This window comes from Delphinapterus leucas, chromosome 12 (assembly GCF_059928025.1).
Source record: "Delphinapterus leucas isolate spDelLeu-1000000601 "Yukka" chromosome 12, BTC_Dleu_Yukka2, whole genome shotgun sequence".
NCBI classification, from domain to species: domain Eukaryota; kingdom Metazoa; phylum Chordata; class Mammalia; order Artiodactyla; family Monodontidae; genus Delphinapterus; species Delphinapterus leucas.
In genome coordinates, this window is record NC_143140.1 from 58,076,665 (window position 1) to 58,096,983 (window position 20,319).

General features: G+C 39.1%; 1 protein-coding gene across 4 annotated transcripts in view; it reads left to right on the top strand.

The window, feature by feature from the left end:
• Positions 1-211: 211 nt before the first annotated feature.
• The window catches only part of SMPDL3A (sphingomyelin phosphodiesterase acid like 3A), a 45,957-nt gene continuing 25,849 nt past the window's right edge, over positions 212-20,319 (top strand). For 3 of the 4 annotated variants that reach the window (XR_002642291.3, XM_022555689.3, XM_022555700.3), the window contains exons 1-7: positions 212-409; positions 5,252-5,465; positions 6,369-6,513; positions 11,045-11,141; positions 11,913-12,082; positions 12,540-12,720; positions 14,493-14,617. Coding sequence is in view for 3 of the 4 variants with exons in the window: in XM_022555689.3 (XP_022411397.1) it covers positions 298-409; positions 5,252-5,465; positions 6,369-6,513; positions 11,045-11,141; positions 11,913-12,082; positions 12,540-12,720; positions 14,493-14,617 (1,044 nt within the window). In the remaining variant the exon portion in view is untranslated. Of the gene's footprint in view, positions 410-5,251; positions 5,466-6,368; positions 6,514-11,044; positions 11,142-11,912; positions 12,083-12,539; positions 12,721-14,492; positions 14,618-17,076; positions 17,662-20,319 lie in introns of those variants that run through there. The other variant, XM_022555679.3, reaches the window with a different exon arrangement.

Sequence of the window (20,319 nt, forward strand, 5' to 3'; positions counted from 1 at the left end):
AGAGGAGTCCCATGCGCTCAGGGTCAGGTGGCACTTAGGGAAGATGATCTGCGAGGGGTTGCTCCAAGCACATTCCTTCCCAGGCCAGTTACTGACGTTGAGACACAAACAGCAACGGGAAAAGCCGGATTATAGCTAGACAGCTGTTGAAAGTCAACCGAGCCTACTCATTAAGGACTCTGCCCTCTCACGTGACCACTGGGCGTCAACCCCAGCAGAGGTCTTCCTCCTCCCCAGCCCCGGGCCCTACAGTCGTGTGGAGCCTCGGGACTCCCAGGGCCGTGGCCGCGACCCGCGATGGCGCGGCTGGGCGCGCTCGTTTGCTGCCTGCTGGCTGCTTGGCACTGCCGCCCCGGCCTCGGACTGCCTCTGGCTCCCGCTGGCGGCCCGAGTCCCAGTCCGGCGGTGGGTGAGTCGTCTGTACCCTTATCCTGCTGGAAGCTGCCCGGGATTGGCGGCCAGAGCGCCTGCGCAAAGCCGAGAAAAGTGCGTGTGGGCAGCAGTGGCCCCAGCCAAGGCTCTGGGCTGCGACTCCCCCTTCGGGGCGCGGGGAGGGCGAGGGCGACGGAAGGACACGAGCGCCAGTTCGGCTCGGCGGGGAGGCCGGGACTGGCTGCGGACTGTGGGGGCCGCTGCTCCTCCCGTGCAGTTGTTTTCGCTTTGCGTCTCCAGGTGTGTTTTGTGCCCGGAGGAAAGGAAGGAAAACCTGGGTGTCTCAAGGAAAAAAGAAGCTGGGGGCTGGGTGTCCCGCATTTCCAGAGGCCCTGAATCTGCCCAGAGCAGAGGGGGAGCTGCGGGGTTTCAGCTTCTCAGCAGCGTAAATTTCAGTGGGACTGAGTTTCTTCTGTCCTGCGCGTCAAATTTGGTGGCCTTTTCTTCCCACCCCTCCAACCCCAGCGCGGTTGCGGCCCTGGCGCTCCGCGCTGGTTAGTCTACGTTAGAACGCACGGGGCCTTCACTTTACCTGGACGCCCCTGGGCTCCCCGCCGGCAGGGCCGATGTTAATTCATTCCCAACGCTTAGCCCAGCGCCTGTACAGAAGTGGTTCTCAAAGTGGGGTCCGGCACCAGTAGCACCAGCATTGCTTAAATGCGTTAAAAATGCAAGTTTTTAGCCCAACCCCAGACCTGCCAAACCCGAAACTCTCGGAGAATTGAGCCCCAACGATCTGTTTAACAAATCGTCCAGGTGATTGTCATAGATGCTAGAGTCTGAGAACCACTGGTCCAGAATGCATAAACGTTGGATGAGAGATTTTGTGATGCCACCTGAGCCTTCAGTGCTAAAGGTCAAGGTGCCCACCCTCACCTCCCTGACTCAACTTTAAACATAATTGCTTTGTTATCTAGAGGGGGCGAAATGGGATGGGTGGAGTTGTGTTCTGTGGTTTGGGCATAGCTGTCTCTGAAACAGCTTAGTACTTGGCTCTGAAACCTCCTCTCTTCTCCATCACTTGACTCTCACATGATTTCGGAAATGCCTGGGCAAAAAATGCCTCCTGTTTGTTCAGGAGCCAAGTCCTCATGACTCAGCTGTCAGGCAGTTGAAAGCAAGAACTGTCAATCTTATTTCCCAACTGTCAGTGATAACAAGAAATTGTCCTCAAATACTTATGCATGCTGCTGGCTTCTGCTTTCATTAAAGCTGTTTTTCTTTAATTATGTGGCTGTTTAGGATTTTGAGATAAAATGTCCTAGGATGCAGGAGGCCAACCCATGGCAAATGCACCTTTTGGTTTTAAGGATCTGATTGCTGAAGGCCTCAATGACAGCTTTCTGGGGTCTGCTGAGTCTCCACTTCACACCACCCTGTTTCTGCAGGGAAGCTACACCTGGGGAAGAGAAAGGGAGAGGGGGAACCAAGGTTCAAAGACCTGCTGAAGTGTCCATTCAGCAGGTTCACATTGGATATATTAATTCATATGCTTTCCGCTTGATGTGACCTTCCCTCTCCCCCTGTTCCCACCCCAAATGCTAGGACTTCTTTACACCGTGGTGTGTGTGTGTGTGTGTGTGTGTGTTGGGAAACAAATACACGCGCCAATTCCTGGTCTCAGCTTTCTGTCCTGTCAAGTCCCAGTGGTCAGAGGACAATAGCCCAGGGACACTTCACCTGGTTTTGTTTGGCTACAAGTTTTTAAATTTAGTAAGTCAGGACCTGATGGAGTATTTGGTAGGAACTGACATTATAAAGAAATAAACAAAAACACCTATTTTAAACAACAACCATATGTCCAAACATCTGAATTATGATATACTAGCTTCTTTGGGATACGTTATCCCAAAGATAAGATAAGATTGTTTTGAGCATTTGTCCAGATATGTTTACAACACACACACATATACACATATACATATGTGGGAATCTTTTTAAAGATTATCTGCAGAACAAGAAAGCAATTGTTGTGTAGTGAAAAGGACATTGGACTGCGAACCAGAGAATCAATTGAAGTGTGGGCTCTGCCACAGGCCAGGTCTCTGGCCTTGGACACACACACACACACACACACACACACACACACACACACAGTATTTTGTATAATTTTCATTAGAGGTGGGAGGTGAGGCCTCCAGAGGTTCATTATTCATAAATCCCAGGTTAAGAACCTGTCAGGGCTCCACTCTTGGCTTCTATTTAAAGACACCCTTCACTGCACCTAAATAATTATTCCTCACTTATCTGTCTAGCAATCCAATGTAGTGGAAAGGGTGCTAGACTGCAAGTCTGGAGAGACAGGTTCCTTTCAGCTTTCATTACTGAGTCACCAGGTGATATTGAGGAAATTCTGAATCTGCCTGTGCCAGTTAAAGAATGTTTGTAGAGGACCTACTATAGGTCAGACGTATTCTAGATGCTGGGGATATATAAATCCAGGTAACAGGTTACATCAGAGGAATGTGTCCTTAATGTGTTTCCAGTTTTGTTTTACAAAGTTTAATATATTAATAATTTCATGTCCCTTACTTGTCACAGTATCCCCTATAGGTGTAGCTGTTATCTATCTTACACGAGGCAAGTGAGACGGAAGGACTTCTTTTTTCTGGAAGGACATTTGACTGTGAGCACGCACAGAGATGTACTGTGTGCAGTGGTTAAGAGCCGTGTGGACTCTGGAGTCAGATTTCCTGAATATGACATACGTGACTTGCACTTAATTTCTGAGTGCTGCAGTTCCTTACCTGTAAAATGGAAATAATGGTCAGTCAATACACGTAAAGCATAAGAAACAGTATTAAACTTACAGTAAGTACTCAATACATTTCAGCTACTACTTGGAAATGAGGAAATTCAATCTCAGATGCAAGCTTGACATTACAAATGAATAACAATACAACTAATGTTGAGCTTACCAGATGCCAGGCTCTTTCTGCTACTAAGTCACTTAACCCTCATTCAGGAGACAATAATATTATTCCCATTTTACAGATGAAACAGGCTGAGGTCATACAACTAGATTAGGAAGAAGAGCTTGGATTTGAAGTAAGGCGGTCTGATTCCAGAGCCCTCATCCTTAACCATAACACTGTGCTGTTCTGTGTGTAGTTTACTACATACCTTAACATTCTATGAATAATAATGTACATATTTACGTAAAATAGAGATGCAGTATATATTTATACCCCAAGGAAGGGCAGCCACCAGGATGATTCTGAGCTATCTGCCAAACCACTTTATGTGCTGGGTAAAGTATGTCCAAGCTGGAAAAAGAGTTGCAGTGCTTTCTGCATTATGGAAGAAAATAACTCCTGGCAAATGTTTTCAAATGGGGGCTGAATACCAAGTAATTGACCATAAAGACTATTTAATGACTACTTTGTTCTGGATCTTCTGTCTACCACTTCTTAGCTGTGAACTTAAATGTGTTATAAAATTACAACAACTTTGCAAAGAAATAACATCCTAAATGTAGTACACCTTTTCCACCTTAAGTTAACTGCTTTCAATTTTCTACTTTATTATCCAGCTTTGGGTTTTATCCAAGTGTTTGCTCAGGTGCATACTTAGCTTTTATCATACTTAGCTTTTATCATTTGTATAGATAAAAGTTTGCATTCTACTTATTTGCTCCATGCTTCTGGTGTAGTACTGCTGCTATGTCACTTCTGATGTTTCCTATTGTAAATTAGTCCTAATCAGAGTGAGCTCTAAATTCGAAGTGTGAAAAAGTCTCAATATTAAAACAGTTTATTGGTTGCATATGAGAAGGCAGCAAAATCACTGAAGATATATGTGAATTAAGTATAAGCAAACTTGAGGGCCCTTCAAAATGAGGGGTCAGATTTTGTCTCTGCCATTTATTAAGCTATATATACTAGAGCAAATTTTCTAACTGACCCAGCATTAATTTCTCAACTCTAAAATGAGAATAGTGATTCCTACTTCAGAGAGTAGTTTTGAGAATGCAATGACACCGTATATTTAAATTGCTTATCACAATGTCTGGTACATAGTAAATACTTAATAAAGAGAGATACTACTATGATTAACCTGTGTTTCCTTCAATGAAAGAATCTTTCTCAAGATGATTTCCAGTCAGGGGTGCTATCAAGTGGGTCTTGGGCTTCTCCCTGAAAACCCAGTGGAAGCATCTTCTCTAACAAATGCTTCCCTTAATATTATGAACATCTTATACAAGTGCATGATAGAAGATGTTCCTCTGTTAAATAGCTTTTAAGAACCTCTGGCAGTGGCTATTTTTTGCTGAAAGCTAAACTGAAGACTTTTTTTCATTAATGTTGAGAGGCAAGGTTTTACAAGAAATTAGGAGTGAGATTTATTAGTTACAAGTTCTGCAATCTATTCACTGTGTGACCGTAACAAAACACATCATATTTTTGTCCATTTTTCTATAAGAAAATAAATAAATTCTAAAACCTCAAATGCTACAAGGAAGGAGACATGCTATTAAGATACAATATGGGATTATTATTGACTTCCCAGAAGGATGTCTCCATATATATCACTATGCAAACTTATGTTTGTCATGTAGTCTTTATTAAGTAGGCATGCTTTGAGGGACTTCATCAGTTCTGATGTGTGTAAATAGTAAATTCTAGTAAAGTCTTCCTATTGTCTTTAGAATCCTTATTTCTGGCAGGGAGTGTATTTAACTTCAGGGCATATGAATATTTAAATGACTAGGGCTTTCCTCTATCACAGGGTGGAGCAACTGTCTCGTCTTACTGTAAATACTGGTATGGGAATTCCAAAAGAGAAGTAGATTTAACAGCATTTATTTTCTCATCACCAGGACAGTTTTGGCACGTGACTGACTTACACTTAGACCCTACTTACCACATCACAGATGACCACACGAAAGTGTGCACTTCCTCGAAAGGTGCAAATGCCTCCAATCCTGGCCCTTTTGGAGATGTTCTATGTGATTCTCCTTATCACCTCATTTTGTCAGCATTTGATTTTATTAAAAATTCAGGACAGGAAGCATCTTTTATGATATGGACAGGGTGAGTGATTATATAAATACCCTTAGTTACTCAGTATGTATCTACAGTGTCCTAAGCTTCATTAGAATGCCGAATTTCATAAGAATATATATTACGTTTTAAGAATTCTTGGGGTTTAAAAAAATACTAGATCAAATTAATCAACATTATTAGGGTTAAGAAAAACTTTAAAAGACCCAGTTTTCTTTCTTTGTTTGTTTGTTTAGAATACAAGCTCTAGAAATATGTCCATGTTAACTAAGAGATGAATCCATAAACAGCATATTTGTGTCAGTGTCTTGAGGTGTTTATTAATGTGATAATAGGTCTTGGTTAAATAATCCAAAAACAAAAGGCAACAATGGGAGTTAACCTGTGATAGCGATTTTGCAAACATCATCTTCTGGTGGTATAATTAACAAATTCCATCCATCATGACAGAGTGAAGAGGCCTAATATTTCCTGGACCTGAAGTAATGACTGTGGCACTGTTTTAATTTATACATTGTAACTCATTTAATCTTTACAATGGATATTATTATTCCCATTTTACAGATAAGGAAATGAAGGCACTGAGTGTCTAAGTAACTTGCCCAAGTGCACACAACTAATAAATGGCAAACCTGGCACTTTTGGCCCTGGAATCTGTGCTTTTAATTGCTAAAATTTTTTGCCTCTTATAAATCTTCAGTCAGGCAGTGAAATAGACTGAGATTTCCAGTTTATCTTTTGTATTTCACAAATTTTCTTTTTTATAGGCTTCCCTGTGGGACAAAGGTAAATGAAGAGTAGTTTATCAACTCTTTATCATCTGTTGATTTATAGCGGAATTTGACAATGACAATACAGCAAGGCATTACACGGGAGTCTAGTGACTTTTTATAGAAACTGATTTTGTTCTCTATGATTCTGTCTCCTTTTCAGGGATAGCCCACCTCATGTTCCAGTGCGTGAACTCTCAACAGACACGGTCATAAATGTGATTGCTAATATGACAACCACAGTCCAGAGTCTCTTTCCAAATCTCCAGGTTTTCCCTGCACTGGGTAATCATGACTATTGGCCACAGGTAAATTTGACCACAACTTCTAGAAATGCTTAAAGGATTTTTTCCATCAATAGTGTCAAAAGTATGCTGATAACTAGCCTATGATAGGGCATGGGAGGGGCGCTCATGGAGGTGGAGTTTGCTCTTAATGCTAACCATCGAGGAAGGCAAGACAAGTGCTTTGGGGACTTGAAAGGGACTCCTAATAGTTCATAAAAAGTTTTTTCCAGGGCTTCCCTGGTGGCGCAGTGGTTGAGAGTCCGCTTGCCGATGCAGGGGACACAGGTTCATGCCCCGGTCCGGGAAGATCCCATGTGCCGCGGAGCGGCTGGGCCCGTGAGCCATGGCCGCTGAACTGCGCGTCCGGAGCCTGTGCTCCGCAACGGGAGAGGCCGCAACTGTGAGAGGCCCGCGTACCGCAAAAAAAAAAAAAGTTATATCCATAGTGAGATTTTGGAATCAAATTACCTAGTTTGTGAGCTATTAATTCTTGATTTCCTTTGTATTCTTCCTCAGTTTCTCCTTGCTTTTGAATAATTTTGTTCATTTGCATTTCCATGTTCAGGTTAGCAAAAACGGTTAATGTTGACAAATGTTTACATTTTTCAGAATTTCTCTTAGGCCTACTAAGCTACCCATACTCTGATCTAAGCTGGATTGTGATTAAAAACAAAAGCATAGCAAATCATCATAAGAACCCAAAAGGGAGGTCCATGTTCAAGATGTGATTCAAGGTAGAGAGCATGTTCGGAATATTTTTAATGCCTGATACGGCCCAGGCTTCAACCTATTAGGGTGGCTGTTTATTAAACAGCCTGTGCATAACAATCGGATAGCAGCGCTGGTTACAGCGATCTGCTCTAGCAGTGTAGAATCTTAGATTTGTTCAGATTCAAGAGATCTTAGAGATTGTTGTTTAGTTCAGGGCTTGGCAAACTAGGGCCTGTGGTCCGAATGCAGTGTGACACTTGTTTTTGTAGATAAGGTTTTGCTGGAACACAGCCATGGCTGTGCTTTCTGTTTTGCCTGTGGCTGCTTGTGTACTGTAACAGCAGAGTAGAATACTTGCCACATTGACTATGTGGCCCAGAAGCCTAAAGTAATATTTATTTTTTGACCCTTCATAGAAAAAGTTTGCTGACCCCTTGTCTAGATCAACTCTTCATTTTACAAAAGAGAAAACTGAGGCCCAGAAATGTTAAGTTGCTTGTTCCAGTGCTCACAGTCACTTAGTGGGAGAGCCCACATCCTGGATCTTTTGTGTTCAGTTAAACAAACATCCTTTCACACATCCTTTACTCTTGCCAGACTAACATATCAATATTTCCTAAACATTATATTTACTTTCATGCCTTTCTTTGTCTACATTTTTCTTTTGGTTTAGCATATCTTTTCCATCTCATGTCCAAAGGCTGCTTAATGAAGGTTTTGATTATAATAGTTAATTAATGTGAATAATGTGACTTCGAAAAGTTGCACTCTATGATGAGCTTAAGTTTCAAGTGACTTCTTGAGCCCGGCCTCCTGTCTTGAGATGAACAATATGTGAGTCTTTGCGAGTTGGCCTTTCAACCAGTGGTCAGCTTTTGTTACTGTTGAGATGTTAGACCACACAGGGCAGAGGCTTGGGAATGGGCAATATCCAGGAATCAGAGGTTACACACATTGTTTTTATATGCTTTAGGTGACAGGTAGACTGTTGTAATGGAAAACATGTGGGGTTTAGAGTCACATTCACTAGAGGCTAAAAGCCTGTTCTGTCCTGCTTCTAATAGCTTGAGCAACTTGGATAATGCATATAATTATCCCTGATCATTTATAAACAAGAGCAATAATACCTACTTTGCAAAGTTTTGGGGAGAATTAGCGACACTATGTGGAAAGGGCATAGTTTCCTACCTGGCACATGATAAGCCCTCAGTAAGTGAAGTGGTGGTTTTGTAGCATGAAGCAGTGACATGGGACACATGTTTCCTAACTCCCCTGAGGATTGGTTTTATTTTACTTTTATCTCTGCCTTCTTTCTGCAAAGCCAAATCTTATAATAATTCAAAGATATAGATGCTATCCAACTTCTAAAATATATCTGATTATATGTACAGCTAGGATAAACTGGCAGCCTTTATACCTTAAACAGTTAATTTTTTTCTCTTCCTAGCTTATGACCTTATACCTGAAAACCTTCTATTATTCTACTGCCATCCTTCCATCCCAGTTTCAGGAAGGTCAGATGTAACACGAAAGCCCTACGACAAATTCTCCTAGAGACTTCTCATATCTGAGATCAAATTCCAGTGAATGTTAGTAACAAATAAATCGGATGTGTTATTTCTCCACTAAAAGCCCATAAACATGTATTTAAACATAGCTACATCAACATACAAATACAGACGCAAATTCCCACCCACTACATCAGAAGTAGATATTTGTGTGGACAGCCCAGGGATTTCTTCCCATTGCCACTCAAGGAAGCAGTCTGGGCCAGGGTCCTCTGGTACTCCTACAATGGCAAGGCTGGTGCCACCAAACTGGTGAGTGGGTCACTTCCCATTGTGCAATAGATAACTGAATGTAAGAGTGATGGTAGAAAGACCTGGGATTTAGACCCAGCTCTGGGACTGACCAGCTCTCCCTGGATAAATCACTTAACTTCTCTGGTGCTCATGTTTTTCATACTTAAAATAGACAGAAAAATCTAGAGCAACGTTTATATAATTTTGATTCTACATGACCATATACCAGTATCTTGGCATCCATCCCAATGTAAACAAATGGCTAAGATATTAGGTTTTTGATGATGATGATAATTACCAATTTTTAATCAGAATTTAGATTGGCCTAAGCCATTGTGTAATTTTCAGACAGATGACTCTGGTCGCCGACACAAATTGCAAATATCCTTTGGAAAATCAGTTTCAGTTAAAAGAAGTCATTTGCTTATTACTTGCCCTGAATATATTTGAATTTTCATTATGTATTAGGCACATGTATTAGGAACTAATGTGACTTGGGTGTCATCTTTAAAAAAAAAATAAACTAAGAATTTTAATTACTGATGACAGGGAAACTCCTTTAAGAAATAGGTCTGCGTCACCAATATAGAGAAGGAAATGAAGAGAGTGAAGAAAATGGCTTCAGTTTTTTACCATAATTTTTTGAAATGAAATATAGGAATAATTACCCAATTTCACAAATGATTTCTGGGTTTTTATTCAGTATGTACTTTCTTGAAGTTTTTTTTCTTCCCCTGCGCTTATGTCACCATAAAGATACTTTATTATAATATGATAAAATAGGATGATAAAAATACGGTATAATGTATTATACATATATTATTTAAAAAATCAGAATGATATGATTTAGGCTGACATAAAGAGACTTCAAATCAAAAACATGTTTTTCTCTTTCTAACTTACTTCACTCTGTATGACAGACTCTAGGTCCATCCACCTCACTACAAATAACTCAATTTCGTTTCTTTTTATGGCTGAGTATTATTCTGTTGTGTATATTTGCCACATCTTCTTTACCCATTCATCTGTCGATGGACACTTAGGTTGCTTCCGTGTCCTGGCTATTGTAAATAGAGCTGCAGTGAACATTGTGGTACATGACTCTTTTTGAATTACGGTTTTCTCAGGGTATATGCCCAGTAGTGGGATTGCTGGGTCACATGGTAGTTCTATTGTTAGTTTTTTAAGGAACCTCCATACTGTTTTCCATAGTGGTTGTATCAGTTTACATTCCCACCAACAGTGCAGGAGGGTTCGCTTTTCACCACACCCTTATAGCACGGGGAGCTCTACTCAGTGCTCTGTGGTGACCTGAATGAGAAGGAAATCTAAATAAGAGAGGATATATGTATACGTACAACTGATTCACTTTGCTGTACAACAGAAACTAACACAACACTGTAAAGCAACTATATACTCCAATAAAACAAACAAAAAATCAAAAACATGTGGTTATAAGTCTTCATTCAAGAAGTTAAAAAGCTTTATACTAGTATTAACATTCCAGAGGACTTTGTTTAATTCTGAAATCCATCTCCTAGGCATGCTACACCAGGTCCTACATATTCAGGCTAAAACCTGCCTTCGGTGTCTCTATAATAAGCATATTCTCACGTCCATTCTGTACCCCAGTCACGCTGAAACAAGGGCTTGTTTCTGTATATGGCACTGTGTTGGTGTCTGGGCCATTATTTTTGCTTTGACTCCCTTTCTTGTCAACTTGATGAAATCATTATTCAAGTTCTGGTTCAAATGCTCTTTTCACTCTCCCTGCTGACTCTCTGGGCTAGACTTGATTGTTCTTGCTTTTCCACCCCCAGAACCCTTGTGGTGGTACCTAGCACATTGTCTTACAGATGATTGGTTGCATTTTGTCCTCCATCTCCCCAATTAAGTTATAAATCCTTGAAAATCAAGTCTATCTAGTATTCCTGCATCTCCAGATGCCTAACATAGTAGTAACCGCTCAAGTGATATTTACATTAATTCATCCACATATCTTCAGAGTTTCACTGGTGGATTATATTGTTTGTGGCCAGGATCAACTGCCTGTATTCACCAGCAAGGTGTACAATGCAGTAGCAAGCCTCTGGAAGCCATGGCTGGATGAAGAAGCTATTAGTACTCTAAGGAAAGGTAAGTGAAAGATTTACTCATCCCTATTTTATCTCTGTTTTTTATCTCAGTTCATGTTGTTTAGACTTAGATCTTTAATGTTTGCTTGGGTGTGCCAATTCTGCAGAGTCCCTATGCCCAGTTTCTCTGGAGGCCTTATCATGTTTGAAAGCCGGGGAGTGGCATGGATGGTGAGTGGGCCCAGGGCGAAGAAAGCAGGGGCAGGGTCCCAGTGGCTGAAAGTGCCACGGGAGCAGGGTGTTCTGTCACCACTGGTTCACAGGTGTGAGTGGGGTTATACCTTTAAGCCTCATCTCACCTGAGATTGTAGCAGCTCTGGTTTATCTGACATTTCTTCCTCAGTATTCTCTGGCAAGATCCGTGTGTGTTCCCATTCCTTGGATTTTAGATTTCACAATATCTCTTATCTTAATTCCCCAAACATACAAAAGTAGAAGTTGATGTATTAATCTTTCTTTTATAAAATTCAGTACCTCATTGCCTAGTGCCAAAACATTTAGTTATCTTTTCATGTGAATGTTGGATACAACTGTTGTCACCTCAATTTGTGGAAGTGGCAGCATTGGACTTGACACATAGTAGGTTTTCAATAAATGTTTGTTAAATCTGATTCTTATCCAATGACAGCCTATGTATGTGCAAACTAAAGAATAAGAAATAAGTATAACCTGCCTAAATGGATTGAAAACCTTAATTAAGATTTTGCTTTCACAGTGTATATGTATCTGTGTGTGTATTATTCCAGAATGTGTTTCAAATTTGTTTTTATAGGTGGCTTTTATTCACAGAAAGTTTCAACTAATCTGAACTTTAGGATCATCAGTCTCAACACAAACTTATACTATGGCCCAAATATCGTGACCCTAAATAAGACTGACCCAGCAAATCAGTTTGAATGGCTAGAAAATACACTGAACATCTCTCAGCAAAATAAGGAGAAGGTAGATGCCGTAGACCAACGTCATCATGGGATGAACAGAGGGTTAAACTTGTATACTTATTAGACCTGAGTGGGGTCAGGTATTAATAAAAGTATTAAAATTTAAAGATGTTCTTACATGAAACACTTTGTGATTTGCCTCTGCTGTGTTGCTTGTTTTATTTTGCTTTTAATGCTCTGGGGATTGATTGACATCTGTTGATATTTAAAAAAAAAATTTTGAGCAACGTCACAGTTACCTTACATCATAAACCATGTAGTTCCAATAGACAAGTGCAAATATAGGGCCATTAATAGTTTCATAATTTCATCTGTTTTTGGTAAATAAATAGGAGAAATGGTATATTTGCTTTCTAAAATTTAGCTAATATACTTTCAATCTTGGGTATCTAAATCATTTTGCTCTGAAAAATGTGCGAAAAGATTCTCATCAGTCCTCTTTGTGTTTCTTTCTCCAGGTGTACATCATAGCTCATGTTCCAGTGGGGTACCTGCCTTATTCAAGGAGCATCACGGCAATGAGAGAATACTATAATGAGAAATTGATAGATATTTTTAGAAAATACAGTAACATCATTGCAGGACAATTTTATGGACACACTCACAGAGATAGTATTATGGTTCTTTCAGATAAAAAAGGTAATATAACATTCTATTTGCATCTCCTCAGTCCAAGATGCTAGAACAAAATAGTGAATATCCATTAATTTTTACTGATCCAGTAAATTAAAAGTTTTATTAAATCTACCTGCCAGCACCTGCTTTTTCTCAGTTACCTTCTGTGAGTGATGGCAACTGTCCAAATCGTATTTAGTCCTGCCACTGGGTTTCTTCCTTTTAGCTCCACAAGGCCGTCATCATTTGACTGCTGTTGACACAAAAGCCTCTGAAACCCTCAGTTCACTCAAATATTCTTTTAGGTCCTCAAGTTTAGAGAATCACTCCTTTTTATTTACCTGCTAGACTCAAGTTTCCTTTGATATGATTAGATTTACTTCTCAGAATTTAAAGAGCAAAGCACAGTTTACTGTTGGTTTAAAATAAATTAAGCTCCTACTTTTAAGTGCTTATCGACATTGTCATCTACTCCGCATTAAAAGAAAAAAAATAGAAGAAGCTCTAGCATTAAATAAGACAACGATTATCTATTTTTAAAGATAACTTCTGTATAAGGGCAAAAAAACTGAGAGTTAACAAAATAAGAGTTCTGATTTTTTAGTAGTCAGCCAGGAGAAAAATCAGTATGTATTTTTTTTTTCAGTAATTGGGGAACATTTTTTTTTTTTTGCGGCACGTGGGCCTCTCACTGTTGTGGCCTCTCCCGTTGCAGAGCACAGGCTCTGGACGCGCTGGCTCAGCGGCCATGGCTCACGGGCCCAGCCGCTCCGCAGCATGTGGGATCTTCCCAAACCGGGGCACGAACCCGTGTCCCCTGCATCGGCAGGCAGACTCTCAACCACTGCGCCACCAGGGAAGCCCTGGGGAACATTTTTGAAATGCTTTACCTTCTTCATCTAGAATGAGTGGGCTTGGTAAAAATGACAATTTTCAGCATTTGATAGCTTTTTTACTCAGAAATTTAGTTCTATAATACAGGGGTCCCCAACCCCTGGGCTGCGGACCGCTGTCTGCAGCCTGTTAGGAACGGGGCCGCCCAGAGCGAAGCTTCATCTGCTGTTCCCCATCACTCCCCATCGCTCCCATTACCGCCTGAAGCATCACCCCCCCCCCCCACCCATGGGAAAATTGCCTTCCACAAAACTGGTCCCTGGTGCCAAAATGGTTGGGGACTGCTGTTATAGCAGATATGTGTAAAACATGGTGACACTTAAATCAAATTCTTATTATATAATTATTGGAATATTGTTATAGGTAGAGTACAAAAGAAACTAGCTTTGTATATTTTGTGTGTGTGTACTTGTAATAAGTTGGATAGTTTTATTATGAAAATTTTCAAATATATATATAGGTAGAGAGAATTATAAGACAAACCCCCGTGCACCATCACTTATATTCAATATCTGTCAAGATTTTGCCACATTTATTTTATCTATGATTCTTTATTCTTTTTTTTCTGAAGTATTTGAACATAAATCTCATACATCAAATGTATTTCAGCCCTACATGCTTCTGTATTCATTGCTAAGTATATGGATAACTTACATAATAATAATACCATTAACTTACCTAACAAAATCAACAATAATTCTTTTAATCTCTTCATAGTAAAACTTCCCCTATTTTCTCAAAATTGTCTCTTTAGTGTTGTTTCAGATCAGGATCCAACAAGCATCACACATCATTTGGCCGTTACTTCTGTTAACCTCTTAATCTGGAATTTGTTCATATTTTTAATATAGTTAAACTCAATTATTTAAAAATATATGTTTATGTACATATATTTTGTCTAGGAAATCCGATAAATTCTTTGTTTGTGGCTCCTGCTGTTACTCCAGTGAAGAGTGTTTTAGAAAAACAGACCAACAATCCTGGTGTCAGACTATTTCAATATGATCCTCATGATTATAAATTACTGGTAAGTTGGTACAATTTTAGAATTGACCCCATATTTATGCATATCTTTGTAGTTTTCATTAGTTTAGTTGAATGTTTTCAGCACAGCTATTGTGAGTTGTACTTTATGTTGAAATCTCAGGATGTTTTTCTTCTTTTTTATATTTGGAATGTCAGCACTTTCTAAGTGTGGGTTTACGAGGTTAGCCTTTGGGAAGCTGTTTCTGTCTTCTAAGGTCTTCACATTTACTTAGATAAGGGTTTCATTGGGTAGCACCTTGTTTGTGGACTTACATACATTTGAAACTTTTCACTACTCCATATTTGTTATTAATTACTCTTCTCCAGAACACAGCTATGAAGAAGAATGTAGGCTCTGAAACCATACTGTCTCATGAGTGGTCTTACCCTACTTCTCTGTGTCCTAGTCTATTCCCCTTAAAACTGGGATTAAAATATTACTGACATCACTGAGTTGCTGTGAGGACTATATGAACAACTATTCTTTTTTAAAAAATTTTATTTATTTATTTATGGCTGTGTTGGGTCTTCGTTTCTGTGCGAGGGCTTTCTCCAGTTGTGGCAAGCGGGGGCCACTCTTCATCGCGGTGCGTGGGCCTCTCACTATCGCGGCCTCTCTTGTTGTGGAGCACAGGCTCCAGACGCGCAGGCTCAATAGCTGTGGCTCACGGGCCTAGTTGCTCCACAGCATGTGAGATCTTCCCAGACCAGGGCTCGAACCTGTGTCCCCTGCATTGGCAGGCAGATTCTCAACCATTGCACCACCAGGGAAGCCCAAACAACTATTCTTAAAGCACGTGGAAAAATGCTTGGCTCACAGTAAGCACTCAATAAATGTTGGCAAAATTTTTTTTGTAAAGAAAATAAATTGAGTTGGAACTTTTGAGACAAAAGCTCTCTGGAGCTGGTACATGACTCTATATATCAATTCAGCCTCAAAAGGCCAGGCATTTAGCTTATGGGTACTGCCCCTTTCAACAAATATAATTTGAAAAGAATTTCTCAGTTAACGTCTCTATTGATGTGACTGTATTCTTCTCCTAGGTAAATTTAGTAGGAGATAGATTTGTTAATCCCTAGAGCATGTTTTTACAAGAAAAGATAGGGCAGAAAAAATTTGGTTTAATCCATAAACATTAAATTAAATGAGGAGATAAAACAATTGAGAAAATAGTCCAAAGGAATTTTTTAAATTAATTAATTAATTAATTTTTGGCTGCATTGGGTCTTTGTTGCTGCACGTGGGCTTTCTCTAGTTGCGGCAAGTGGGGGCTTCTCATTGCGGTGGCTTCTCTTGTTGTGGAGCACAGTCTCTAGGTGCATGAGTTTTAGTAGTTGTGGCACGTGGGCTCAGTAGTTGTGGCACACAGGCTTAGTTGTTCTACAGCATGTGGGATCTTCCTGGACCAGGGCTTGAACCTGTGTCCTCTGCATTGGCAGTCGGATTCTTAACCACTGCTCCACCAGGGAAGTCCCCAGAGGAATTCTTTTACAACTATTAGTTGCCTATTTTTGGATCTGAATCTCAGACACACACACACATGTGTGTGTGCATGTGTGTGTGTGTATACTGACATAGAAAGATGTACCTGATATAATACTATATCATTTTTAAAAGTGCAAAACAGTTTGTATAGTTTAATTTCATTTTTTGAAAAAGCCAAAAAGTTAGGAAATAGGTATATATATTCTAAATACTTATATTTCTTTGTACATAAAGTCTAGAACAGCACACTGGAGTGCTGGTAAATGTTTAACAGCTGGTTCACTGGGCAGGGGGAAAAGTGCTTTGATTTGTAGTGTTTGCCAGTTTCCATGGAATAAATACTCCCATCATGGCCAATTTCAAGCTGCCAAAGTGATACCAACTAACTTGCAAGATGCCTGAAAATTTGACAGTCAGCATTTGTGGGCTGGTACAAGCCACCTCCTGCATATGACTGATTTATATACAACTGTTAGCCGTGGTTACTTCTGATGTGTGTGAATTGAACGCTTTTTATTTTGTAAGCCCCTCTGTATAGTTGGATTATTTTGTATTATGTTCTTTCTTTTTTTTTTTTTTTTTTTTTTGCGGCACGTGGGCCTCTCACTGTTGTGGCCTCTCCCGTTGCGGAGCACAGGCTCCAGACACGCAGGCTCAGCGGCCATGGCTCATGGGCCCAGCCGCTCTGCGGCATGTGGGATCTTCCCGGACCGGGGCACGAACCCGGGTCCCCCGCATCGGCAGGCGGACTCTCAACCACTGCCCCACCAGGGAAGCCCTCATTATTTCTTAAATGAAAAAATATATAGATTTTTCTATCAGGACTCTTTTTCTTTAAAAGTAATGCACACTTCTTAAAATGACTATACTTTAAATTAAGAATGTCACATAAATCCTAATAAGAACTCTTCTTGATATGCAGTACTTCATATGCCAAAAAACGAACCAGGCTTTGTTACTCTTTTTAACTATAGGATGTGCTACAGTATTACTTGAACCTGACAGATGCTAATCTGAAGGGAAAATCTAATTGGAAGCTGGAGTATACCCTGACCCAGGCCTATGACATTGAAGATTTGCAGCCAAAAAGTTTGTATGAATTAGCTAAACAATTTGCAATCTTAGACAGTAAACAGTTTATAAAATACTACAATTACTTCTTCGTGAGTTATGACAGTAGGGTAATTTGTGATGAGAAATGTAAGGCCTTTCAGATTTGTGCAATTATGAATCTTGATGTTATTTCTTATACAGATTGCCTCAAACAATATTATATAAAGCACAATCCATAGTATTTCACAGTCTGTACTCATAGAAAATGTATCATTGCTCTGTTTCTGAGATCAGTTTGTGGAATTGTTATGCAAAAATTTGTGAGTTACTGAGTGGGCAGGAAGAATTCCTGTCTTTGCTTTTTTATGATGCCCAAAATGTAGATATTTTTAACATCCTAAATTTTTATTATATCGAATGTATCTAAACTGCCCATTACTAGAATGATGTTTGGATGTAAATACCCTATCTTCCAGTTTATATAATTACATTTAATTTATACTCTTGTTGAAATTGTCATTTATACAATAAGACAAATTACTTTTCCCTAAGTATGATGAATTATTTTTAATATGATAATTTTCAGTCTTTTAATTCATTCTTCTGGAAACTTCATGTGTAAACTGAGGTTCAGACAGTTTTAAGTATCATGAGGTTGACACTGTTTTTGCACTATCTATACTCTTGGGAAAACACCAAGGTCACATTAGGGCCATCTCTGAGTCTATGAAACATCACAGGACATGACCTCACTAGCTGTCTTCATTCTGTGAGTGAAGAGGAGTCCTCTTTAGAACTAAGTTTTAAGGAAGAGAATGTCACGGGAGAATGGCTAAATATTTTATCAAACTTTAAAAATGCAGAAATAGTATTTATATGTTGCTTACAGATACACGTAATAGATTCCCCCAGAAGAGGTGTGTTGGTAAACATCAAATACAGGAATGTTGGAGGTTAATGAATGGGAAAGTTGATTGGGGAGAGATATATAAGGGGATTTAAATGTGTTGGTAAAGTTTTATTTCCTAGTTCAATCAATTTCCTAGTGGCTATGTTAATGTTAGCTCTATTTTTCTCTATATATTTTTAAATATATTAAGTACTATAGAGATCCAGCCTTTAAAGTTGATGATATTGGCTCTTCTACGGAGAATGATTCATAATGAAAGCATGGAGATGCTTGGAGGGTTTGAAGTAGTCTAGTAGAGAAGGGACTGTGGGGGGTGCTGAGGTGCTGGCAGTGGAGAGAAGTAGCCCTTTTGTGATATATTTGGTAAGTAGAAGCAGCAGGATTTATTGATGGCAAGGATGTAAGAGCTAAAGTACAGAGAGCAATAAAGGATGACTGCTAGATTTTTGGCTGGAGAAACTGGTAGGTGGTTGTGTTATGAGGGAGTTGGGATTACTAGAAGAGGAGAGGGCTGGCGGGGAGTGTGAGGGGCACAGAGCAACAGATTAAGAGTACTATAGTGTATTACAGCTGATACAGGCTACCCAAGAATTCCTCTAGTTCTTTAAACATTTTTCTATTCTAATCATCTCTAAATTGAGAACTTAAGGATTTCTTTTAAAAAATAAATTAGTACCCTAAGAAAGCAGCCAAACAACTCAGACTCTACTACTGTGATTGTTTCTACAATATTTAAAACTTATTAGGAATAAACATGACTTACTTATAGGAATGTATCATCTGCCTGCCTCCCCACTGGTACTGCCTAAATCATTCTAGACAAACATCAAGGACACTTAAGGAAAGGAAAAATAGTATTAATTCAGTTGTTGATGAGCTATCTGTTCTTTTGGTAGAGAATGGATTTTCTCAAGCTACAGCATCCCCTACTTGGGTTGCTTCTCCTTGGAGCAATTATGTGTGTTAAGCATAATTAGGCAACATTTCCATGAACACAGAAAGAAATAATAAGGTAAGGATCATGTTTATTTTATAATTAGTTTTTCAAAACATACCTGAAGTTCCTGTTTTACAAAATTCTCCTCATTAAAATTTAGTGTGATTCATCATCCTTAACTTTTAGTAAAACAAATTTCTTTCTACAATCTGTTGTTTAATTTTAAACAAATCAGTATAAAACTCCTCTCTTTTATTGTAAAACTTCAGGTCTTTTGCATTCTATGCTATACATAGTACATTCCCTTATGAAAGTTCTATGTCCCCAAACTGGTGGTTTTAGGAAGATGGCTGTGAGTGTCCCCTGACCATTGCCTTGTAGGCTTGGAGGACTGTTCTTTATGCAGGACTAGGGACCCAGTGGTCCTTTTGGTTTCTGTAGCCTTTGTTCCTGCCTCAGTGAAGACTCTTTCCTCCCATCACCACCCCATATTCTAATTAACATAGATTGTCAGTTTCTAAACACACATGTAATTATACATTTCAAAAGATTTTCAATATGTATGTTTGATAACTTACTTGAATTCAAAATAACGTAACTTGAAACGCAACAGTAAGAAAACAACCCAATTTTTTAAAATGTCAAAAGATCCAAATACTTCACCAATGAAGAAATACGAATGGCAAACAAGCATGTAAAAAGATACTCTACAACATTAGTCATTTAAAAAAATGTAAACTAAAAAGTAAAAAAAAATTTTTAAGTAAATAAATTACTACTACACACCGATTGAATTGTATTTTGAAAAATTGACAGTCGAGAACTGGTGAAGACAGAACTGAAACTCTTACATATTGTTCTTTTCTCCCCTTTTTAAAGTGGTACACTTTATTGGATTAATTTCTATTCTTTTATTAGCTTCAGATGTAGCATATATTTCAATTTCCTAATTTATTATAAGGTTGGGATTTATTTATTTTTCATTTTTAATGACATTGTTTTCTTTCTAATTTTACAAGTGATACATGTTCATTGCATTCAACTAGGAATACATAAAAGGATAAAGTAAAAAGTAACAATCACCCATAATCCACACCTCTCATAGGTAATGACCATGAGCAGTTTGATGCATTTACTCTGTGTCTATATATGCATATATTTTTAATAATTAAAGAATAATTGACCTACAACACTATGTTAGTTTCAGGTGCATGACATAGTGACTGGATATTTCTTTACATTATAAAATCATCACGATGAAAAGTCTAGTTACCATGTGTCACCGTACACAGATATTACAGTATAATTGACTATATT